At 48.8% G+C, this 26,039-nt stretch overlaps 1 protein-coding gene across 3 annotated transcripts in view; it reads right to left on the reverse strand.

Moving 5' to 3' along the window:
• Positions 1–26,039, reverse strand: part of GMDS (GDP-mannose 4,6-dehydratase) — a 485,716-nt gene that overhangs the window by 88,902 nt on the left and 370,775 nt on the right. For all 3 annotated transcript variants that reach the window (XM_027128223.1, XM_027128225.1, XM_027128224.1), the window contains one exon: positions 3,545–3,663. In XM_027128223.1, the coding sequence (XP_026984024.1) occupies positions 3,545–3,663 (119 nt within the window). The remainder of the gene's footprint in view (positions 1–3,544; positions 3,664–26,039) is intronic.

Consider the following 26,039-nt stretch of genomic DNA (forward strand, 5'->3'; position numbering starts at 1 on the left):
AAATCAAAACTACAATGAGGTATCACCTCACACCAGTCAGAATGACCATCATCAAAAAAAATCCACAAACAGGACTTCCATGGTGGCGCAGTGGTTAAGAACCTGCCTGCCAATGCAGGGGACACGGGTTCAAGCCCTGGTCCGGGAAGATCCCACATGCTGTGGAGCAACAAAGCCCGTGCACCACAACTACTGAGCCTGCGCTCTAGAGCCCGTGAGCCATAACTACTGAGCCCGTATGCCACAATTACTGAAGCCCATGTGCCTAGAGCCCGTGCTCCACAACAAGAGAAGCCACCGCAATGAGAAGCCCATGCACTGAAACGAAGAGTAGCCCCTGCTCACCACAACTAGAGAAAGCCCATGTGCAGCAGCGAAGACCCAGTGCAGCCAAAAACAAATAAATAAAAAACAAATAAATAAATAAATTCATTAAAAAAAATCCACAAACAAATGCTGGAGAGGGTGTGGAGAAAAGGGAACCCTCACGCATTGTTGGTGGCCATGTAAATTGATACAGCCGCTATGGAGAACAGTATGGAGGTTCCTTAAAAAGCTAAAGATAGAACTACCATACGACCCGGCAATCCCACCACTGGGCATAGACCCTGAGAAAACCATGATTCAAAAAGAGTCATGTCCCACAGTGTTCACTGCAGCTCTGTTTACAATAGCCAGGACATGGAAGCAACCTAAGTGTCCATCGACAGAGGAATGGATAAAGAAGACGTGGCACATATATACAGTGGAATATTACTCAGCCATAAAAAGGAATGAAATTCGGTCATTTGTAGAGATGTGGATGGACCTAGAGACCGTCATACAGAGTGAAGTAAGTGAGAAAGAGAAAAAGAAGTACCGTATGTTAGTGCAGGGGTCCCTAACCCCTGGGCTGTGGACTGCTACCAGTCTGTGGCCTGTCAGGAACTGGGCTGCGCAGCAGAAGGTGAGCGGTGGGCGAGCGAGCCAAGCTTCATCTGTAGTTACAGCCGCTCCCCGTCGCCCGCATTATGGCCTCAACCATCCCCCCCTCCCCCTGTGGAAAAACTGTCTTCCACAAAACCGGTCCCTGGTGCCAAAAAGGTCAGGGACTGCTGTATTAACACATATATGTGGAATCTGAAAAAACTGGTATAGACAATCTTATTTACAAAGCAGAAACAGAGACACAGACGTAGAGAACAAACGTGTGGATATCAATGGGGAAGGGTGGGGGTTAGGATGAACTGGAAGATTGGGATAGACAGATATACACTATTGAGACTCCGTATAAAAGAGATAACTAATGAGAACCTGCTGTATAGCACAGGGTACTCTACTCAATGCTCTGTGGTGACCTAAAGGAGAAGGAAATCCAAAAAAAAGGGGACATATGTATACGTATGGCCGACTCACTTTGCTGCACAGCAGAAACTAACACAACATTGTAAAGCAACTCATACGCCAATCAAAATCAAAAGAAAAAGAAACGCTATGCTTCTGAGTCTAGATTTTGCTGTATTCCTTTGAAGAGCACTGGGCTTTGCAATGGTCGAAGGCTAAGTTATTTGTATCCAGTTTGATCCCTTGGAAGTTTGTGTTTCAGCTTTGTTAGCCTGGGTCTAGAGCAGCCTTTACTCTGGGAATCAGTCCCATCACGAGGCATAGCTCTTCTGGAATCTTGCTTCATCCCCTGAGTGAGGATGGTCACTGAGTGAGAACGAGGTCTCTCCATTACAGCTGAAGCTCATGTGCCTCCCAAGCCTGGGAACGCTCTAAGAAACCTTCAATTCCACCTCCCAGGCAGTTCCTCATCCAAGCTCGTGGAATGTCTTCTTAATATTCAGTAAGGGCTCAGTGGGACCCTTATGCACGCTTTGGGAACTCTTTTTCTTTGCGGATCACCACGCCACAGGTGCGTCATCACACGGCTCCACAACCTCCAGGTGCCTCAGACTCTGAATTCTGCCCTCCACCTCCTCGGCTCTCAGCAAACGGCTGTTCTCTGTTGAAGTTCCTCTTCCACGCTCCCTGGTGGAGACCATGTCTCCAGGAAACCTGGGTGATTGCAGGGCTCATCTCATCTGTTCCTTTTCTACCAGGGATCACGGTCCTGCACTGCCCATCACCCGAACAGTGTTTTATGTATTTCATATAGTTTCCTAGTTTTTCAAGATAAAAGGTTTAATCTGATTTCTGTTATTCCATCATAGCTAGAAATGGAAGTCCTTTCTTATATTTTAAAAGTGAATCTTGGAAAAATGTTTGAAAGATCTTCAAAAAGTTAAACACAGAATTACCGTACGACCCAGAAATTCCACTCCTAAGTTTATAAGCCAAAGAACTGAAAGCAGGGAGGGACTGAAACAGATATTTGTATACGCGTGTTCACAGCAGCATCGTTCACAACAGCCCAAAGGTGGGGGCCACCCAGGTGTTAACAGATGATGGATATAAGCAACACGTGGTCCATCCACACAATGGAATATTACTCAGCCTTAAACAGGAGTGAAGTGCTGACACAGGATGGAACCTGAGGACATCAGGCTCAGCGAAATAAGCCAGTCACAGAGGGACAGATACTGTGTGATTCCATTGATATGAGGTCCCTGGAGTCATCACACTCAGAGACAGAGAGTAGAATGGTGGCTGCCAGGGGCTGGCGGAGGGGGAGGGGAGTTAGGGTTTAATGGGAGCAGAGTTTCAGTTTGGGGAGAAGAAAGAGTTCTGTGGACGGATGGTGGTGATGGTTGCCCAACACTGTGAATATACGTAATGCCACCGAACTGTATGCCTGAAAACTATTAAAATGGTAAATTTTATGTTATGTATATTTTATCTCAATAATACAATCACCAAAAAAGAACCTTCCATCTGTAGTGAAGGATTTCCCCCAATCTTTCAAATATTCCAATGAAAATCTGACTTCAAAATTTGTGTAATGCAACAAGTAGCTGTGGTGTGTGGATCGTGTGGTATAAAGTGGAGCACTGACCCAGCTGCAAGACTCGGGTGAGGCCTGCGGGTGAGACGGTGCTCGCTCAGCAGCGCCACTTCCTGACCCTGACGGCTGCGCTGCATTCATGTTCGACAGTGTCTCTGTTTATAGGAAATACACACAGAAGTCAGGGGGACGGGGCCTACTCTCAATGGTTCAGAGAAAAGAATTATGCTGGTCATGTATTTGAAACTTTTCTGTAAGTTTCTATGGTTTCAAAAATTTTAAATATAAAGTGAAAGTACTGAAAAAAGTTTGTGTAACTTTTATGTTATCACATTGATCTGTTAAGAGCAATTAGCAACAGTAAAATCCTAGTAAACTGAGTGTAAACCATGATACAAAATTTAAAGTTGAAAAAGTAAAAACCTTAAAAACATATTTAAAAATTAAGAAGAGAAAAGAAATTTTTAAAAAACTGAGTTTGGATGGTGACAAACATCTGACTCTCACTATAACTGGGACCGAGTCCCTGCTTCATGCTTTACAAGAGCAAAGAGGGAAAAAGACAAAATGCAGGCAGAACAGCGAGCACACGTCTGACAAACGTCCATCAGTCATACTCACACGATGGTTTTTCCGATGTGCAGAAACGACTTCTCTACGAATTCCCGGACGCTGTGGACCTCCCCCGTGGCTATGACAAAGTCCTCGGGTTCATCATTCTGTAGCATCAGCCACATGGCCTAGAAAGAGAGGCAGAGCCACGTGAAAGCTGGACCCAGCTGCCCCTCGGGAACTATCACGTCACCAACGCACATCACGGACAGGGACAGTGCTAACAGGTAAACCAAGGCACGCAAAACTCTCAGGAGTTTATCTGAGCACACGTTGATTCCAAAGGTGTTCAGGAGGCTCCCCACACAGGGACAGGGGGGCAAGGCTTTTACAGAGTAGAAGTGAAGCGAAACAGAGCAAAGCAATTATTTGATTATCTGGGAAGCCGGGTGAGCTACTGGTGAAGTTTCACTTCCTCGGATTCTGGTGTGGTGACCCTGGCTACCAAGGGCTAACGGCCTCCTTGTTTAGATGCTTTAACCTGTGTAGCCAGACAGTGACGATGAATCTAGTCCACTATCCTAACCGCGGCAGTTGTGGTTCTCAAACTCTAACGTGAGACAGAATCATCTGGGGACCTCTGGGTACAGCCCAGGTGCACAGGCCGGGCAGCTGTTGCAGCACCTCTGTCTGCAGCAGGACCTTGGACTACAGTTCACACGTAGGAGACGCTGAAGAGCGTCTGCACTGAATAACCTTTTCATAGGCTATTTAAGAATCATGGAAGGAAGGCAAGAAAACATCATTTAAGGACAGGTGTTTATCCTCCAAAGTAGGACCAAATTTCTTAACAGTAAAGTTGGAAATCTACCCCTGCGGTGACACGGTAACGCAAAATGTTCAACAATCCTTAACGGAAAAACAGTCACATAACGAACAGCACTTTTAACAAGTTATCGGCAGTGACGACGTCTGCGCAGAGTTAAGGTTTCAGCAGCTGTGTTTGAAGGTCAGGGGCTCGGTGGGCGCATCTCACAGACAGGCTTTTTCAAGGAGAGCCAGAAGTCCAGCTGCAGGTGAAAGACCCAAAACAGGCCCCCAAACAGCTCAGACGGCTCCCACCGTAGCAGCCGGGCCCGGAGGTTCTATAGCTTGCAGCCACGCACTGATTTTAAAGGTTTGTTTACACAGACAGAAGATGGAGATCTTACAAAATTAAGTATAGCTGGTATCTGACAGCAGTCTCTTTAGGAAAAAAATCTGAGACAAAAAACAACAAGAAACAACTCAATGCGATAACCTGTAATGAAAAGGAATCTGAAAAAGAATATACATGTGTATATACACATATACATGTATAACTGGATCACTTTGCTGTACATCTAAAACACAGTATAAATCAACTATACTTCAATAAAAAATTTTTTAAAAATCAATTTTTTTCATCACTCACACCCACTTTTCCAAATAAAATAGGTGAAAGCAATAGTCACCTCATTAGAACACAGAGTCCCCAATATTATGTGCATTGAACTCTTGTTGTAACATCTATAGAAAACTACTGGTTGGTGTCTCCCCAGCTGCCGTGGGATAAGCTGAAAACTAGGTTTCTGAGATCAATGGAGCCGCTTATTTTCTTTTAGAAAACACAGTCAGCAAAGTTTTTGCTGATTTAGTTTAAGTAAAGTTTAATTCTTCTTTATTCATTTCAATTTATGGCAGCCTTCTAAAAAATAGAAACGCGCACGTTTCTCCTGTACTCGAAGTTTTTTCTTGTGAATATTTCGGTCTATTTCCAGATTGTTTTAAATTGTATTTTTGTCCTGCAGAAGACAAGGCTTTCGGCAATTTCACACGCCTTGGAGAGGCGGCCCCCGGGTGGGACGCTGGAAGCAGACGCAGGTCAGGGACGTGCTGAGAAGCATCAGACGGAATCGTCCTGGCAGGAGAGGGGTTTGTTCACATTCATGAAAGATCTGCAGTTTTGTTTTGCACTGAGAGATTATAGTTGATGAATTTATTTATAACACTTTAAAAATTTTACATGAATTATATTAATAATAAAGCTTGATAAGTTCTAAAAAGGCACAAAATGCAAGCTGTCCTCTTCATCGGGATGGTGCGTGCGGCCCCGAGGGTCAGACCCTGGGCCAGCGCCCTTGGCCGTTCAGCTCCTCGAAGGTGCCCTGGTCGTGGGCACCAGCAGAGGCGAGAGGCCCCTCTTGGTGTCCGCGTCTTGCAGGTGTCCACCCAGCCTGGAATACGCTCCTCCTCGGCCTGGGAACCCTCCGTCCTGGGCCCTGGCATGGCCTGTGTCTCTCCAGGTTTCCCTGGGATGATGGCATGGCACGCTGGCTATACTGGCCCGAGCTGCCCTTTGGGCACCTCCCCAACTAAGCTGACCCTCTCACGTGCTGTGTGCACACACGCACACACACACACACACACACGTGTGCGTGCACACACACACACGCACACACACACACACAGACGCACGTTTTGGCTTTCTTCAAAATGCTTCCGAAGTTTTTAGGAAAAATTAAATTATGCTTCTGGCTAGAATTTCTATCTGAACGTTTTTCTGAGGGATTAGTGTATGTACTTAAGGGTGTTTTACTTGACTTTCCATTCTAAAAATAACATTTCAAGTAGGTCTTTCAGGACTGCTCAGCTTATTTTATTTCTTTTAAACACTATGTTGGGCTGGAATGGTTTTGAAAAAACCATATTTTTAATCATGTGAAAGAAAGCAAGGGCTGCTAAAAATAAAGGGAGAAAAGACGATGACTGGCTGCGGGTGGATTACTTGAGACACCGGCACCAGCCCCCTGGTGCTCGTTCCAGCCCCACCGGGAATCCGGGCGCACAGGGGCCTCACTTTCACCACAGCTGAGTGCCAAGAAGCTGCCCTTCTCTTTTCCAGCCGACCATCCGCGGCCTTTGACCTACCAATTTCTAGGCATTTCCTTTAAAGTTCATCCTGTCCCAGACTCCAGCCTGGGAATGGGCGGGAAAGGATGTACAGCTCCAGATTTATTTGTTATTACTGAATAGTTTACTGGTTTTAAAACGCAGAGGGAAAGGCTTTGTTTGAACTTCCACTGAGCGTAATGAATCGTCTCTGACTGGTAAATGAAGGCCGGTGACACTCCAGACCAGATGAACAAGTTGGTGCTCTGCGGTGATCGTGGGTTAGTACTTTGCCAGCGAGCCGGGGCCGCGCGGCCCGTCGCGATGCCCAGTCGTGTCCAGCACAAAGGCCCCTGTGTGGGAAGCGCCCCGGCCTGCACGTCCTCACGCAGCTGCACACGCTGATCTGGTCCATTTCTTCCCTGATGGATGGCACGGCCGAGGCGAAGGTTCACCTCTCCTCACCTTCCTGTTCACATGCGGGCTATGTGACCCACGACTCGGCCGGCCACCCCGTGCTCAAGTCCCTACCCAGCTCCGGCTTCCGGTGCAGAAACGCTCCTGAGGTGACAGGTTTCAGGCGTCTGCACTCTGGGCCCGTCCCTCCCGGAATGAGGGGCCCCATAAGGATACGACTGACTTCCCCACCTCCTCACACACTTAATTACCTCTGCCCTGCCCTGATCACCAGTGCAAACGGAAACATCGCCTGCTTTTTATGTTTTAATCCATCCCACAGGGAGGAGTGCACCAAGGCTTGGGATTCTTCAACATCGAAATGTCTCCTGATGGCAAATGAACAGCGCAGTTCTCCAACCATGTCCCATATTCATCTTGCTTTTAAGGCATATAAAGTCCAGGGGGAACCCGACTCCACGTCACTGACGCTTGAAGGCCAAGTCTAGGTGGTTATAAGTACCCGCTCCATGTGGATATGTGCTCTCTTGTAACTATACAGCGAATCTATCTGTTTTACAAACCTAGTTTAGAGAAGTCAAAATAAAACTTTCATTTAAAAAATCCACACCCCCCGCCAAAAAAAAAAAAAAATACTCCTCTCCCACACCTGCTCTTCGGCCGAACAGGTCACGACGTGGAAGTCACGCTGGAGGGGCCTCCTCCTTCCTGGACCCAGGAGCTTGCAGTGGCTCCCAGCGGGACCAGTGGTGGAGAACAGCCAAAGGGCATCACCACAGCCGACCAGCTAGCCTTGATTCCACGCGTGCCTTTCGGGCTGGGATGTGTGTTTGTCTTGAAAACCTGGATTCGACAATTGCTTCCACCTTGCCATTAACCTCCGGCTCAGTATCCAAGCCACGGACACTTATTAACTGAGCTGTCATCCATGAATAACGAGATTTGTTAATCAAGGTTATGTTTAACTATGTTCATCTGACTGCTGCCTTTTCAGTCCTGTGCTTTTGTGCTTTACGGGCTACTGTCATAAAAATAATCTAAACATATACACGTACATGAATATATATATACATACATGTATAAATATATGTATAAAAATAAGCGAGAAATTCTATGAAATGATTCTAATAAAAATCAGAGGCATTTGAACAAATGGAGATTAAAATTCCCATAAAGGATTCTAAGTGTGGAACCGTTCACATACATTTTCTTTCAGCTCTGTTCAGTAGCTGCTTTCATCATGATAGCCTGGTGTTTTCAGTCTGAATCAGGACTTCAAGGAGTCCTGGGCTAGGCTGGGTCTTATGCTTTGTGGGATGCACACAGCTCGGGTTAGCCCGGGGGGCGTACCCCTTACTCTGACATAGTTGGGAAACAGGTACTAAACGACTAACAAACACAACTGTATTGAGAAAATCATCTAGCATAAAATCAAAACCTCAGTCTATTAATTTCTTCATGGGTAAAAATACTGTTGTTCGTGGATTCCTTTGATTAAGGGTCTTTTAGACATTTTAAAAGTACAAAGTTACTGGACAGGAAAAAAATCATTAGGTGATACATTTTTAAAAACACCAAAAATAATAAAACAAATTTAGAAGGCTATCTAGCTCTTGCTATTAACATATCATTCAACATTGATACCAATGCACTGAAAGAGGCCAGACCAACACTTGCACTGCCCTGCCCTTTTGTTCCAGCCAGGTCCACCAAGCTACGAAGTCCGAGGCTGGGGGTCACAACATACAGCCTGAAAGCTCTAGTCCTCTGGGAATCACTCTGACCCAGTTTTCTGGAGCACCATCTGCTCTCTCTGTATGCAGAGTCAGGTAGCGTAGTTATTTATTGATCTCTGAGTACATTTTATCTCTTCCATGCTTCCACGCACTCCTTTTCTTTTCCAGGCACACCAATTATGCATGTGTTGTATCTCTTTTCTTCTGTGTTCAGGTCTGTTACTTGCTGCCCCATCATACTTATCCTTGTTCTCTTCCATATTATTTTATGTGATGTCCTCCTGCTTGTTCACCTGTTTCTAATAACACTTATTTAAAGTTTTCTTGCTAATGTGACTTCAACCTCTGGAATGATTTTCTCTCTCTCGTCCGTGTCTTTACTGACTACTTCTCGCGTAACTCCTTCATTTATTTCCTTTGAGTCCGGGGTCTGCAAACGTTTTCTGAAAGGGCCAGAGAGTAAACACTTTAGGCTTTCGAGCCACACACTGTAACACAGCCGCTGGAGCACAAAGCGGCCACACACAACACAGGAAGAGGTGGGTGCGGCCGTGCTATTTACACAACCCGTGACTGGCCCACAGGCTCTAATCTGCCCACCTCGGCTTCTGGCAAATGGAACCAAACTGCGCTGCCTGTAAGCTTCTTTGAATCCGTGGTATTTGCCTTTGCTGCTACTCCTTATGGCCCGTATGTGCTTTTGGTCTGTCTCGTTTTGGTCCTTGTCCCCCCTTGCAGCCCTCTCCCCAGGCCCACTCAGCTTTCCCATTACTCTTCCTGTTTGAACAAGGCTGCATGCTTGCTGTGGAACGGTGTGAGGAGAAGGAAAGTGCAGGGCAGGCCTGCAGCTCCACTTTAAAGTCCTCCCGAAACCCTCTCTCCAAAATCAGCACACTCTCTGCCCCGGGACACGGCTGACCTCACTTCCCGGCACTGATCTGGTGAGTGTGGGCCCCAAGCAGCCCAACCCCGGTCAGTCTGCACTGCCCCTCAGCCAGGAGGCCAGGCCCCGACATGAAACCGGGTCCCTCCCGCCGTCCTGCAGGAAAGGCTGGGCATCGATAGAGACATTGTCCAGCCCTATGGAACGTCATTGTGTGGGACTTTTAGGACTGGAAATTAATTTGAGCGAATTCTACAGCCAGACATGTATGCCCAGCACAACATGCCCTGAGTGAGCACATGAAGCATGGTATGTACCCAAGGTTATGTGACCACGTAAACAACGTAGGAAAGAACCATAAGAGAAAACGCACATACAGACAAAGGCTGCTGCTTAATCAGCCATCCCGAAACTCTGGCTTAAGCCTTTTTACTGCTCAGGACCCTGAGTTCAGAATCCGGGAGGACGGCTCCTCCCTGCTTCCCAGGCTGCTGGCCGAGATGGCCTCCCGCACAGGCCTGGGTCCTCCGTGCTGGACCGCCCCCAGCCCTCCTCCTTGTGTCCTGTCCCCGCAGCCTCTCACCCAGCCTGGCCCAGCTTCCTTAGAAAACAGAATCTGCAAGGCCTCCTAAAGCCTCGGGAGGCCCCGCCGTGCCCCTCCATGGACTACTGTGGCAGGCAGAGCCCGAATCCAGACAAAGGGGAACGCCCCCCCAAATCCAGACAAAGGGGAATGCCCCCCCACCCCCACCCCCGCCATGAGAAAAGCAGTAAAGTCACACTGTGACAGGGCGTTTAGGATGGGCGGGCAGTCCTGTGATGACTGTAATTTCAGCTGTTTCAATACAGCAATGAAATCCTTATGTTTGCCTTTAACATAAGCATTGTTGCCTCTGCTGTAGTGTCCCTGCACAGCTCTGCCTACCTTGCACCGTGCAGTGATGGTCAGGTTGACACTAGCTCAGGGACTCACACCTGGCATACGGGCCCCGGCACCATGACTGTCACAACACACTTCCCAGAAGTGCTGTTTCCTGGAGCCCAGCCGCCTACCCCTTCCAGGTGCTTCCAATACCTGCTCCCACTCACATGCCCGGCAAGCCACCCAGACTTCGCTCCTGGCTCAGCTGCACAGCAGGAAGTGACTCCACGCCCACGGCCGGCCACCTGCCCGCCACTCCCGGCTCGTGGCTCCCGGCCCAGGGCTGCCTCAACTCACCCTTGGGAAGCAGCTCTGACTTCGCTGTGACCTTCCCCTCAAAGCCGTCCTGAGCACCCAGTTCTGCCTCTCGTCTGACTCTGACCTGAGGGGCCCAGCTTCTGGGCTGGTCCTGGGCTCCCTTGAGTGACAGGCCCGAGCCTCGCCACGGACCTCTGGGTTCCAGTACTGACAGCCATCGTTACCGGTAACTAACCCTGATAAACACATCACATTATGTGCATTAAGGGAAACGCAGCAGGACTTTACAAGCTAAGGTTCCCTAAAACGGTGCTGCCCCACAGAAATGCAATGCAAGCCACATATATAACTTAACATTTTCTATTAGCCACACTAAAAAAGGAAAAGGAAAGGGCAGAGCTAATTTTAATGCTTTATAAGCCAATGTATGCAGTACATCGTCGTTTCAATAGAGAACATTATCAAGGTATTTTACGCTGTTTTCCTATGCACTGAGCCTTGGAAGCCCCGTGCACGTTCTGTGTTCGCAGCACATCTCAGCTCACCTGGGCACCCCTTGTATGCCCACGAACACAGGAGGCTGGCAGGCACTCATGGGGCAGCCGGGCCACGGAGCCGCCCCGCAGAGCGAGAAGGGCCCCCCTCTCGTGTGTGTGCTGCCCTCACGCCGCCTCTCAACCTGCAGGGCTTCGTGGAGGCGGCCTGCTCACCCTGGGACACAGCTGGCGGATCATCCTCTCCCCTCCCTCCTTCCTCGTCTCCACCACCTGACTTTTCCTGCAGTGACTACATCGGTGATGCCAACTAGAAGACAGACCTTGAGAAGTGGGCTAACTAGCTCCCAGTTTATGACCATCTGACTTTTGAATGCCTGTCTCATTCGTGTACCAATGGGCAGTGACACCACACCCCTGCCTCCCAGTGGGAACAGTGGGGAGCAAAGACCCAGAGAGACGCTTACAGGCACAATGACAGCCGGTGCTCAGGGAGCAGGCAGGGGTGCTGGAGTCTGTGTGCATCAGAGCCTCCTGGGAGGTTAACACACAGATTGCCGGCCTCCTCCAGCCCCAGCGAGGCCGACTCAGTAGGCCTGGGTGAAGGCTGAAAATCTGCACTTCTAGCAGGTTCCAGGGCAAAGCTGATGCTGCTGGTCTGGGGACCACACCGAGAACCAGCGCGTGCTGTGGTCCTCAGACCTGGAGTCAGACCACCCGGGTTAAACCTCGGCTCCAGGAGTCACTGCGTGACTTCTGGAAAGTTCCTAATCTTCCAGGGCCTCAGAAAAATGACAATAATGGCACCAACCTTGTAGGGTCGCTTTTAGGATGAAATTAGCTAATATATGAACAGTGCCTGGAACAGAGTAAGCGCTCAAGGACTATTATTTATCATGATGATGATGACGGTGGCTACGCAGCTGGAGAGGGTTCCTGGCACCTGGGAGAACCTAGTTCATCTCCAGGACCAAAGTCCTGCGTCCATACATGGCATGCAGAGTGAAAGGGTGGAGTGAATTTAATCCCCATTCTGTTCACAGCCACAGACTTCCATAGTTGGAAAGGACCTCAGAGATGCTGTCTTTCAATTCAACTCATAAAAAGGCGGGGAAGCAGCTGAAACCAGAGAGGTTATGTGATCTGGCTGAAGTCACACAGCTAGTTTGGCCGGAGGTGGGACGAGAGCCTCAATCCCCTGCTTCATTTTCTTTTCACTGCATTACACTCCCATGCATTTTCCTGTGGAAATTCTGCTGTTCTAAATGGTCGTTAGGAACAGCTGCGTGGACTTGTGCGGACCAGCCCGGGGACCGGACCTGTCGGTCAGCAAGTATTTACGGAAGCCTGCAAAGTGCCAGGCACTGGAGGATGCCAGGTGGGGGCAGACACGGGGGATGCAGAGCCTGGCTTAGGGGCATCCACCCTTTACGCAGGAAAAAGGCTCTAACAGCCCAGCATTTGACTTAAGGGGGAACTTCTGAGACATGAACTCCAGCGAGCCTCCAGGAGACATCAGGCCTGGGAGCTCCGGACAACCTCCGTCCCAAGCAGGCCCCCCCACCCCCACCCCCCACCCCCGGCTTGAGCTGGAGGCGTGAGGCCAGAGCTACGCTCAGCCAGGGGCCCGTCCCAGTGCCTCCCCCACTCTCAGTCCCATATCAACGGTGGACACAGACATATTCTGGGCCAATCGGGGTCTCAAAAAAGCCTGTGATCAGAGGCCCAGAGACTGAATGCGCAGGATGGCACTGGGCACCGGAGATGCCTGACTCCGGAGTGGGGGTCAGCGCCCTGCTGAGGCCGGGGGGGAGGCCTGAGGCAGAAGGAGCACCTCAGAGCCCAGGGCAGGACACCTGCTGGGCGAGAAGCAGGGAGGGCAGGACCCCAGGCATGGGGGGAGCGAGGGGCAGGCGCCCGGAGCACGGCAAGCGACTCCACCGCCCCGGCCTGGGACGCGCCCCAGCGCCCCCTGGGATGACTCCTTTTCCACCTGAATTTCTTCGAGCTGGTTTCTGCTCCCTGTGCCACGAGCTCGGAGGAAGACAGCTGGGGACCAGTCCCTCCATGGGGCGGGGGGCAGCCATGCATCAGCGCCGAGAAGGCAGGTCCAAGGGGTAAGGCAGCACCCGGGCCCCAGAATCCTCAGGGAGGAGGGAGGAACGCCACGTCCCCGAGCCACCGGGACCAAGGGGTGACCGCTGACCGCTGGCAGGAGCGGGGAGGCGGCGGGCACACCTCGCGGCGGGAGGGCTCTGAGAACGCTCATCCGTCTGCTCCTAGACCCACGAGCGCGGCGCCTGCCCGTCCAGCATCCCTGAGGACCTCGGCCCGGCACACGCAGCATCCTTGTCACCGGCGAGCTGGTGCCCATTCAACGCATTCATTGAAACTCATTTCAAATGTGTTTCACCACAGCATCCTGATTCACAGAAATCAGGATTTCAATTTAAAAGTCACTCTACCCTCCATACTCTTAAAACTATGCTTGAATAGATTTAGATTTAATCATTCTGCCTTTAATTTCTGGTTGCTAAATACAAGAACACCCCAACAGAAACACTATGTAAGCTTTGATCTTCTGGGAGGTTAAGTTGCTCTTTTTAACCTGGTCTTGCCCATGACTGTAATGTTTCTGTTATCATAATTATTTCCTAGATGCTGACTCAGTAGTGTCCTTGATTGAGAGAGATGGGAAGGGAAGCTAGTTCTATTTAAGAAAACATTTCTTGTAGCAGTAATATTTGAGCCTAGTGACACGGGAGGAGAGAAATTCCACTACATATAAAAAACCCAGTAATTTACAGACTACAGCCCCTCCACACTGCTGAAAATTAAACCAAAAGCTCCTTTATGTTCTTCAAATTAAAAAAAAAAATCAAGAGAGCTCCTAAAAGTTTGATTATTTTAAAAACACATAGATAGTGACAGATTTTTTTTTGAGTCTTTATAACTTTAGATGAAATTTAGAAAATCAGGCCTTTGATAAACTGAATTAATATTTTCAAAATAGTTAACATAACAAGTCTTTAAATATTCTAAAGTAGCCCCCCACCCCAAAAAAGAAAATAACAACCAAACAAAAACTTGAGAGAAGCTTAACTCAAATTGCTAGACTCTGGAGAATAAACCTGTATTTTTTGGTGACTAAAATTTTCTGTAGTCTGACAGTACAATGACTGCTCAAGTTCCATGATTAAGAATAAAAAGCTGTCTAATCCTGTGAAGAACCAGAAGCGGTCCTCCCGGCAAACGCTGACGGTCAAGGGCTGAGGGGCATCTTTTCTGTTAACACAACACAACATTTTCACATGCATCTCATATGAACGGACAATGTCTTCACTGTCCTCCTGAACACTAATTCAGGGCTGTATTTTTCTGCTGTGTCAACGAGTGTCAAAATATTGTTCTTCCAATACATGAAAGTATCTGCGTGGAGCTCTATGACTGATCTTGAGATGTTAGCCAGAGGCAGAATAAAACAGAGCCGCTGCAGTTGGGAAATCTCCCTGCAATGAAAAGCAAGAGTCTTTAACATATTCTGCCTTTCTGCCAATTTTTTTTTTCCAACTGCACAATGGTTTATTTACCCCGCAATTGGTGAAATTAAAAGTAATATCGGACACGACAAAACTATATTTCAACAGTAAGACCCAAAGGATTCCATTTCCCTGAAAATGAAACAGAAAGTTTTCAAGGAGGAAGACAGAAACTCCAAGAGGAAATTCTAAGAGCCTGACATTAATTAATATACAAACCATATCAACCGATTACAGGAAAGCCGAGAAACACTGTGCATCTCAACTATGAACGGAGAGACTTTTTCTAAGTCATGCATTTCTGCATCATCTCATCCTTAGATGCTCAATGGCCTACCACTATCTGCATTTATCCCAGTTATTAAGAAAAGCAGGGCCACCACATTTTCTGTCTCTCCAGAACTGAAGAGCCCACAGCCAGGCATCTGATGGGTTTTCCATTCTGTTCTTTCCCTCCTTCCTACTAACTAACGGGCCACGGTGGTTCTGACGGAAAAGACACCGTGTCCTCTCACAGAGGCGCTGGTCCGGCTGATGGGTTACTCACTATGAAACTGAGGGATGGGCCCAGCTGCTGCCCGGGCAGAGCAGTCCCAGAGCTCGGTGCCAGGACAGGCCCAGCGAAGGCCACACTTGCACCACAGAAACCAGACCAGCCTTTTGAGTCAAGTGTCGGCTTGCAGACAAGTAACTACATCAGCTCTGAAACAACCACCACAATGTTCTTATTGATCACGAAGGCTCGTGACGCAAGGCTTGGCAGGGAGGGGATCTGCGCTGGTTCCCTCGGCCCAACTTTCCGAGAAGGAGGGCGCTTGGGGTGGTGTTTACGGAAGACAGATGTTTCTCCGTGATTGATATGAACCTTCCCAGGAAGGTGTGCAACGTGCTGGGTCTCCGGGATGAACTGAGTCTGCTGGACGTCCATGTACGTGCTAGCGTTTTCACTGCACTGCACTTACCAAGGGTAAAGGGTGCTTGGAAAGCTGACGGCTGATAACATCTCAAAGCTAAATGTGAAGTGATCTGCTAGAGTTTTTTCTTTTCTGTGAGACACTAGGTAATGCTGATAATTTTGTTTTTAAATCAATGTTGTTGATTTAAGAACAGTTACTGAACATTTGCTCCAAAAATCATAAATTAAGAGGCTAGTAATTTTCAGGCGGGAACACGTGTGCAGGCAGAATATTTAGTGTCCTTTTACTGCTCTTGCAAATAAGCCAGTGTGACGATCACACTTTCTGCTCAATCAACACCGAATCTCCAGTTCCCATTTCTACGAAATTCCTTCTAAAATCACAGAGGGACAGATAAAGGGGACACACAGGGAGGTGCTGCTGGACCAAAGCCACCGGGCCGACCCCAGACCAGACAGCGGATAAGGAGCCCTTCCCACCCGGCCCTCCACCGTCAGCCAGAGCGAAGCCTCGTAAGAAAAATGAAGAAGAACAAATTCAGTTCAGGGTCCAGTGAAAGGATCGCACGAGTGGGCTGAAGCATCCGTGAACTAAGTCTCCAAGGAAGTCGGCTCTCCCCAGACAGGGAGAGAAATCCCGTGCCCCCCCCACGGGTGGCCCCACAGGACTGGTGGGCGGGGCATGAGCCCGGGGCTGCCCCATTGCCTACCCCCGGCGCCTGTGCCTCTGCACGCCTGACTCCAGGACACAAAGGGCGGAAAGACAAGCGAGCTCATGCCTCCCGTGGAAGCTCTGGGCTGGGAACAGCCCGGCAGCCCAGCCGGGATGGCGCAGGGCCACCTCCCAGGCGACCAGAACGAGCATCTCAGTCCCACGAGTCACCTTGGTCTCTGACTCCGTGTTAGGTCAGGACCTCTGAGAAAAGGGATGGGTTTGGGGCGCTTGCCTCTAAAAGCGAGCGGTGTTCCCCACTTGGGGAAACCGCGTCACCTGCTGGGCCCCTGACCTGCTTTAGCAGAGACGCCCCTCTTGGCGGCCCGTCCGGAGGGTCCAGGGGGAGCAGGGACAGCACCCAGCTGATGCCAACTCGTCCTGCTGCTAGAAGTGGAGGCTGAGGACGAAGGAGCACAGGAAAAAGAGTGAAAACACCGACCTTGTTCCCAGCAGCACTGGGCGCTGGCAGGCGAGGAACCTTTCTGTGATCCGCTGTCACCTTTTTACAAGGTGGGGCAACTCCATAAGCTGAGCCTGTGGTGTGAGGCCCACACACCCAGCGCCCCCAGACAGCAGGACCACAAGGCCTCGCACAGCGACGCGTCTTCCCAAGCAAAGTGTTTTATAGGAAAATGGGCCATCGAGGACAGTCTCAAGGTTACGTAGTGAAAAGAACGCGGACAGAAGCCCTAAGACTCTGGGCCTATCACGCCAGGCAAGTCACTTACTTCACGCTTGGTCTTCTCGCACGTCACAGGGTTCAGGGATCCTATTAGCGCATCTCTTGAAAGCGCTTTGTGATCTACAAAACGTTACTGTTATTACCAGGGATAACGTTATTAGAGAAAACGCCTGGCTAGTGCTGAAGAGATCAGAGATCCATCACGATCACCAAGATACAACGTGATGATTCCACAGCCCGTTATCACTCTTAACACAAAAACACAGCTTTTTCAGAGCACTAATTCTTTAAAAAAAAATGTGTTTTAGAATGGAAATCTGCAATTTCAACATTTCCATCCTTAAGAATTTCTGATTCCTTGCCCAAAGCAGGTCGGCTATATGCAAGTTTTGAAAGAGTATAAAAATCCTGGTAGGGATTTCCCTGGTGGCACAGTAGTTAAGAATCCGCCTGACAATGCAGGGGACAAGGGTTCGAGCCCTGGTCCAGGAAGATCCCACATGCCGCGGAACAACTAAGCCCGTGCGCCACAACTACTGAGCCTGCGCTCTAGAGCCTGCGAGCCACAACTACTGAGCCTGCGTGCCACAACTACTGAGCCTGCGCTCTAGAGCCCGTGCTCCGCAACGAGAAGCCACCGCAATGAGAAGCCCGCGCACCGTAACGAAGAGTAGCCCCCGCTCACCCCAACTAGAGAAAGCCCATGTGCTATGAAGACCCAACGCAGCCCAAAATAAATAAATAAAATAAAACATTTTAAAAAATCCTGGTAATTTATATATTTGTCTTATGTGTGGGTTTCTGCTATTTCAGGAAAATAAATCTGTGCTATACAGGTAGATGTTTCAGGGGAGCTTGAACTGATTTCTCCTAGATAGTTAGCTTCATTCATTATTGTTCGCGTTCCTTGGTGTTATACTGTTCCCAAATAGTCAACAGTTGTTGATAGAAAAACAGATGTTTTTCCAACATTTCTCAAGGAAGTAGAAAAGCCCATAAATAGAGCCTGAACTGAGGCGTGAGCGGAAGATTTCAACTAATGAAATCTTGAAACAAACAAACCTTTTAAAACAAATCAGTTAACTGGAGAGTGTGCTTTTGGGGACCGGATTCCAACGTAAGTATAACAAGAAGTCTAATGCCATCTTTCATTCAACAGCATTGTCCTAATTATTTTGGTCTACACGTCTCCAAACTTTACTGTTTATTTCGGCGTAAGGAGCTCCCGCCTCCACCACCTCTCCTCCTGGGGGGCGGAGGTGTCACCAGGGTGGGAACAGAACCCATGGACAGACGGCAGGAAGGCAGGGCTCTGAGAAACCCCTCCAACCAGAGACGAGGGCCCTGGACAGTGTGCCAGAGAGGGGGTCAAGGTGGGGGCCCATGAAATGTTCATCTGCCATAGTTCTCATGGAAATAATCAGAAGGATTTCCCTAACGTTTCTTATAAAGCACATTAATTTCACCGTCTTATTTTACGGATGGAGAAACTGAGAAGGGCTGGGGAATGACCTTCCAAAGGTCGCGGCTGCACAACAAGGAACAGAAGGCAGATTTCCTGACCCTGGGGCCGGTTTCCACCCCGTCCACCCCGTCCACCCCGTCTGCATGAAACGGCAGGAGCTGAGGCTTGATAGGCGGCTGCCTGCAGACACCCCCTGTACCAGCCTCTCCAGCCCCGTGACTGCACCCCCCAGGCACACGCCGGCCTAGGACACCGCCAGGACGCAAGGGGCTCGCGCAGTCACGTCCCAGGCTCAACGTGGGACCCTCCTCCTTTCCCAGTTTCCAGCCTGAATGTCAAGGGGTCCTCCGAGATGCCCCCGGGCTCTCCTCTCTCCGGATGTCCAGCGCACACGTCCTCCGTCACAGCGGTCAGACCGGCCCACAGACTCGCTGCGCTTTATGAAGATGATGGAGATGGAGGCGGGGTGATTATCTGAAGGACCCTTGTCTTTACAAAGGGAACCTCTACACAGAACCTGAGGGTCTGTGACACACAGCCCCTCTGAGGGCAGCAACATGTTTGATTCCATGATTAATTCTGTTTGACAGAGACACTAGGTTAAGTTAGGAAACCTAAGCTACTATGTCTTGAATCATTGGAAACTGAAAAGTGGCAAAGATCACAGAACTTTCGAGAGTTGGGAAATTTGTTTCAGGTTTTGGAGGTAAGGAAACTGGGCTCCATCGAGACGTTCCAGATGGCGAGAGGCGGGCCTGGCGCTGGGGCCCACGTCCACCTCCCAGGCCAGCTGCCTCTCCAGGCTGCCACGTAGGAGACAAAGGGCCCTGAGAGTCACAGTGTAGGTCAATGAAGAAATGAGTGTAATATTTAAGTATCTGCTCTTACACAAAAAGCAGGAAGGACTTTCCGGTGAGCAAGGTACTTTACTTTGAAAAGTGATTTCTCTTTTTTAACACAGCACTGGAGAAAGAGTCCAAGACAGCTTCACAACTCCAGTGCCTTCAGGGTTCACCCCTGGTGGCCTGCACAGGACATTCCCTTGCAGAAGGGTCTCTGAGCACTTGTGCGCAGAAGACGGTCCCCGTACGGGGATGTGGAAGGAGCCTCGCCAGGTCTTCTGGTTATATCAGAGAAGTCATACATCTGAAATGCTGAAAGCTGAGAGTTTTGTTTAAAAAAAAAAAAAAAAACCTCTCAAATTTTAACTGTTAGCTAAAAAAGAAAAGAAAATTTTAAATATTGCCTGGACTAAACAAAGCATAGCCGGGGCCCAGCTCTGATGCAGGCGGTGAGGACCCCAGTAGGAGGATCTGTTCTTGAGGGTCCCACCCGGGTGTCGGGTCGAGCAGGACCTGCAGACCCTCCTCACGTGGCCGCTACCAGGCACGCTGAGCGCCACTCGCTTCACAGGAAAACAAGGGACGAGACGGGAGCGCGGCTGCTCGGTGTGTTTACAGCACGGGGTTCTCTCCCTTCCCGCTTCGTCTCAAATCCTTCATGTAGGAAACGTAAACCACAGAGAGGATATAATTTTAAAACCAGAAAGATATTTTCCAACACCCCCTTGCCCCAAATTTCCTTAAATGCACAAGAGAAAACATCCTTTGCACGATAGCTAATATCATTACAAAGTAACTAGTCGCAGAGGTCCGATAAAAAACCCACCACCTACCACCCTTCAGTTTCGGTCACCGAAAATCAGGGAATTCATTATTTGGGGAGTAGGAATACCAATTCATCTCATCTAAATTGGCGGCCAGGAAAGAAGAAAAACAGACAAGCCAATCGGGCCCTGCTTCCCCGGCTCCTCCCGCCTTCGCGGACGTACTTCAGACGCAAACGACAAAGACGGACAGTCCTGTCCTGGGCCTCCCCCAGCCCCCGGACTGGCCTTCCCGTGCAGCCAGACAGGCTGACAGAGATGTCAGGCAAGTGCTGAAAGGGGACTCGAGCATCTGGCGGCGAGTCTGGAGCAAGTTTCGCTGCAAACTCTCTGGGGGCTGCCGCACTCCAGTTTCTCAGGAATGCTTCATGCCCCTCGTCCCTCTTGGAGAGGTCAGGGAAGCCTGTGACACCCCCGAGGGCACGGCCGGACTAAATTAGCATGAGATAACTTGGACTCTCTTCCAAACATGAAAATACAAGGGACGGAATTTCATTAAAAGCAGAAGACGACATGATCCAAGTTAATCCCGGCTCTAAGCTGCTGTAGAAACCGGTGTTTACGTTCCACGCTCCTCCCTGGGGCAGAGGTCACCGGCCACCACGCCGGCCACGCCAAGTGTCCAACGTGACCTCGGCCGATGGAACCTTCGTTTCACAATGATGCTAAAAAGTGGGTTTGGGGGCGTTAAAATGAGTATTCAGCCTATTTACGTGTGACTCTATGAAGCGGTAAGATCCCGAGGTCAAAAATAAACATTTCAGTACTTCAACCTTTCAATATCTTTTAAATCAGGAAACAGGAAACTTTAATAGGTAACATGAGCCATTAACCATATGTAAGTGTGTAAACATGGGAATATCTAGTGTCAATTTAGTAAGGCATATAATGTCAGAGACGTGCTTTCTATTATATCTACAAATATTTGAAAGAACACATTGTAAATATTTAGAATGATGGTATAATTAATGAGATATGTGCAAAAAGTGCAAGGATCACACTTCATCATTTGCTTCTAAAACATTTAATTGGAAGGACAGCTCTTAAAAAAGTATCCATGCATCAGTGTATCCTGTCAATAATATGTGACCAAAAAGTAGTAAAGAATTCAAACCTGGCTGCTCAGTTTGGGGCCCTTCTACGTCAGCCAAGGAAGGGCAATGTTTGCTAATTCTTTGATGAATAAATGATTCTCATTAGCTACTATACCATAACGTAAGGTATTTGCTTTGACTTAAAAACACTTTTGTTTCTTTCAAATAGTCATAATTTGTGAAAACTGGCACTTTATTATAAACTATTATTCCTCTGCTGACATTTTGCAGACTAAAAGTTATGCTGCGCACTTTTAAACATTTTTGTGCACTTTTAGACATTTTTCACTTCGCACTCCTTCTGACATTACTTGACTTTATTGTAAAAGATGAGAGGTGTACAAGGATAAGCCCTGGATGAGGGACAGTGGCTTACTTTGTCTGATTCTACCACATGTTACGGCAAAGTACTCAGTGATAAAAATTATACTTTACATTAGCTTATGTACTGGTGTGAGTACGTCCTAGGAGAGTCCTCTGTTCTGACGTTGTGATTCTTTGTAACCTGCCCCCAATGACTTCACAACGACAGATGCTAACAGGACACACACAACAGTTACAGAGGCAGAGAGGAAGCAGCCAGTGTGGCAGCAGATGGGGGTGTCACTTGTGAGAAAATAACACTCCTGGATGTAAAAGTTGGGTTGAGAAACTCTCTCCAAGCTGGAGGACACAAAATATTTTAACCTGTGAAGGAGGAGCTGTATTCAGACTGAAGTAGGAACAAAGAGCACAGGGAACACAGTGATGGACCAAAGGACGCGCTAATTCCCTGCGGTTTTTCGCCCATCATGGGCCTTTTCAAGATGCCTGGCGGGGCTCAGTGAAATCCGCAGCCCCAGGACTGAGCTGTGATTTAGGAATCGGAAGACTGAAACCCAAGTGTCAAGCTCATTCGTTTTAAGCTCTAACAAACCAAATTTGATTAGCTTAGACCTGAAATGTTGATATCCTTCAGGTAACAGAGTTTGAGCCTAACTTTCTAAACGATTTCTACCTTCTGTTAAGAAGGCCAGATAAAAGCTTAAGATGTGGGGCTGTTTAAGTTTTGAAGGCAGTGATTATTAACTTGATCGGGGTCATGAACCCCACCGAGGAGCTGATGAAAACTGAGGTGGACGCCTTCTTCCCTGAAAAGGACACACACGTAAGCCTGCACATGGCATGCTTTGCCCAAGGTTTTAAGGGATTCACAGACGTCCTGGAAAGGCTGTCTTTGGACACTGGGTTAGACATGTTTGATTCACAGAGGTAACACTGACACCCTCACTCGTCTCCCACGCGCTCGTGCTTCTGTGCAGGCCACGTTTGCGGAAGGCCAACGTAAGGCCTGTGCTAAAAGCTCAGCGGGACGCCAGGAAAGACAGGGTGCAGCCCCTGCAGCGGAGGCTCTGGTGCAAAGCGAAGCAGACCCAGGTGAGACCGCCCCACTGTCAGCACGGCCACCCACAGCTCTCCCAGGACCGCAGCCTGCTTGTCTGGGGCTCGAGCCCTCAGATCGTGACCCCACTTCTGAGACAGAGACGATGGAGTGGACAGCGCTTTCTTTGTAAACGGCAAACACTGTACAAATGTTAGCTGTTGGTTTTATGAAGTCAAACTTGCCTTCCTGTTTTGAGAGGCAGCAGCCACTGGGCAGGAAAGCACAAATTATTCCAGGAAAGTGAAAGTGAGGAGAAGACAATTAACCGTAAGAAGCGTCCGTAATGGTCTTAATGAGAGGAGAGGGTCATTCAGCCAACAGCACCCAATCAACGGTTTTGAAAAGTTTTTTAAATGATGATCCTTTAAAAAATAAAGCTGCTGGGCTTCCCTGGTGGCGCAGTGGTTGAGAGTCCGCCTGCCGATGCAGGGGACACAGGTTCGTGCCCCGGTCTGGGAAGATCCCACATGCTGCGGAGCGGCTGGGCCCGTGAGCCATGGCTGCTGAGCCTGCGCCTCCGGAGCCTGTGCTCTGCAACGGGAGAGGCCACAGCAGCGAGAGGCCCGCGTACCGCAAAAAAAGAAAAAATAAAAAAATAAAGCTGTCAAGATAATAGGAAGAAGTGCTGGCTAGAGCCTGTAGCATAGGCTTTTTTGACTTACTTAATGCATTCCTTATTGGTTCACAAGATACATAAATAAAATACACTGAAATTAAATAAATATAATAAAAGGTTTATAAGATAGTTACTTTTGAAACTCACTGATTTCTTATACCTTACGTGCTAAAACACCTGCCCTCCCCTGGGACTCAAACACTCTATGCTTTTGGAGCTAAGATATCTAAGCTTGAAAATACGATTGCTCTAGAGCCCGTCACAGCTGCAAGACAGTCAGACCCCATATCCCACGGAGGACGGCGCCTCTTTCTCCCAACTTAGGATGGAGACACGGTAAGGAGAGCCTGGACATTGGACAGACCCGGGCTAGAATCCCAGCTCTGCTACCCAGTGCCTGGGATGATGGGCAAGTCACTTCAACTGTAAAATGAGGGTAACAAGGCCTCTTTTGTAGGCTTTAAACAAATAAATGAGAAAATGAGTATAAAGTGCCTATAACAATGGTTGGCACAAAGGAGTAGGTCACTAAAATGGTAGCTGTCGTTAATTCGCACTAATGATGCCATTCACTAAGTAAATGAGGTGCGAATGTGCCCCAGTTACAGCACTACGTGCTTTGTAAACACCCTCACAATCTGTCACCTGATCCTCACGGTAAACCTGGAGTTAACCAGCGCGCACTACGGTTTCCCTTTCACCCACGAGAGCACAGGATGGAAGATGGTAACTGATTCGCCAGGCTTACAGTGGCAGACACCAAGTGGCCCAGTAGAGACTGTCCATCCTACAGCACCTGGTGTGTCCAGCCAGCAGGGCATCCTGTGTCACCAGCATCCACTGGTCCAGCACAAGCTATTAACACTGTAGATATTCAAGAAAGGAAAAAGAGAAGCGTTGTCTGGGGGGTGTGAACACATAATCAGGAGGCAACCAGTCTCAAGAGAAACTGGAGAGTGTAGGAAAGAAACGGGTGATAGGGTAAAGCCTGTGGTCCTCCTGAGGGTGGGTCACACGGACCAGAAGAGTGACGTCTGTGAAAACAGCACGACAGTGTGTCGAGGACACACAGTCCTTGGTAATCTCCAGCATCCCAGCTATTTTCAGTTACCGCTACAAAGAAAATGCAGTGGAAAATGACAACGAACCAAAGACCACAACCAAAACCCATGCTCTTTTTTTTTTACTCCTGAGGGTGGGGCAAGGAAGGACTAAGCTAAGGAAAGAGTGAAACCTGTTCTTCACAAGTGGGAAGCACTTAGTGTATGCAGAGCAGTTCCGGTGGACACAACGCCCCAGTCCTTTAGTTCCACCTCCAGCAAGAAAACAAGGCCTCCAAGTTGAACTTCTGACTCTGCGTGTCAATAAGAGAAGACGCCTTTCCAATATGAAGAGGTCTTTGAAGAATTTCAGTGCACGAGTATTGGGACTGCATCCTCAGAGGCCAACACTTTACAGATTATATTTAGCTCTTAAATGAAAGCAGCTCGAGCACAGACTCAGAGGACAGAGGCCTCACTGGGTGCAGGAGAACCTGCCAGCACGTGCACGGTCGCCCAGGCTGACTTCCCGAAGGACCGTCCATCACTGGGACTTGTTTACAGCAACTTTGAATAGGGTGGTGACTGAGGGGAGAGGCTGATGGGGGCGAGTCGGCCGGGGATCATTATGCTGCCAGAGAGCAAACCGAAAATGCAAAGACGCAAAGATTCTTCATTTCTTCTCAACTTCTCTGCAGAGGGCAGCTTGTTAGCAACTGGTTTCCGGAAGGAGGCTTTCCTGGAAACATTACCCCTATGTTCTGTTGGATATTCCTTCTGTTTAAGCTGGGATGTATGTTTCAGAGCAAAATATAAGGTAAAGAGGTCACACAGGGACGCTTTGATCATCACCACCTGGGGCTTCTTGGTGAATGGCAGTGACTGCAAGCCCCTATCTGCAAGCATGAGGCTCACGGGCAGGGTTAAAGCAGATGGCGGAGGGATTTCGGCTGTCCCTCTGGGTGATGGAGAAATGCAGGAGAAGTTCAAGGGGAAAAACAGAACATGGACTTGATAGTTTACATAGTCAGGGCAGTTAGAAAACACTGAGGGTCCACTCTTTCAGCTTCAAGGTAAGTATCCTGTTGGAGAGAAAATCTAAGTTATTTGGGTTAACCAAGGACTTTCTCAACACTTACGGTGGTCCTTGGAAAGTATTAGCGTCTACTGAACTAATAATTCCTCAGATGGAACTCTGTGCTTTTAACGAATGATGAAGACAGGCCTGTCCGCGGCTCAGAATGGTTAGGGCTCCGCTGAGTCAGACGTGGGACGTCAAATAGCAGTTGGCGCTAAACCATCTCACAAAAGGGGTCTGGGTGCCTCAGGACCACACAGGTGAAGACGGGGCCGCCGCCTGGCTAGTGTGTGACCGCAGAGGCAAGTCTGAGTTACCTGATGTGACACCTTCACGGCTTCGCAGGCAGGAGAGCAAGCACCGCACTCAGGGGTGGCCAGCCGTGGACGGGGAACTTGTGGTCAGCAGGTGACGCTGCTGGGGGCTGGCCCAGGTCTCAGCTCCTGATGTCTGATGTGTGAATTCAAGTGGCCAATTCCTCTTGAGAGAGTGTGGGAAAGAAACTCCACTGAGGTAGTCACAGATTGTTCCAAACATGTCAAGATTTTAGTCTCCTTGGAATGGATTCAGCTTGTTCTTATGAAATATCAAATCCATTAATAGCTTATCTGTATCTTACAGTTCAAATGTTTATGATTAGGTCAAAAGTTCAAACCACTCTACTACATGACGCGTGTTTGAAAAATGGGAACTAGGCTGTGTTTTCGAAT

The sequence above is a fragment of the Aethalodelphis obliquidens genome, unplaced genomic scaffold, assembly GCF_003676395.1.
Source record: "Aethalodelphis obliquidens isolate GAN/ISIS:26980383/991018 unplaced genomic scaffold, ASM367639v1 scaffold34, whole genome shotgun sequence".
Taxonomy (NCBI): domain Eukaryota; kingdom Metazoa; phylum Chordata; class Mammalia; order Artiodactyla; family Delphinidae; genus Aethalodelphis; species Aethalodelphis obliquidens.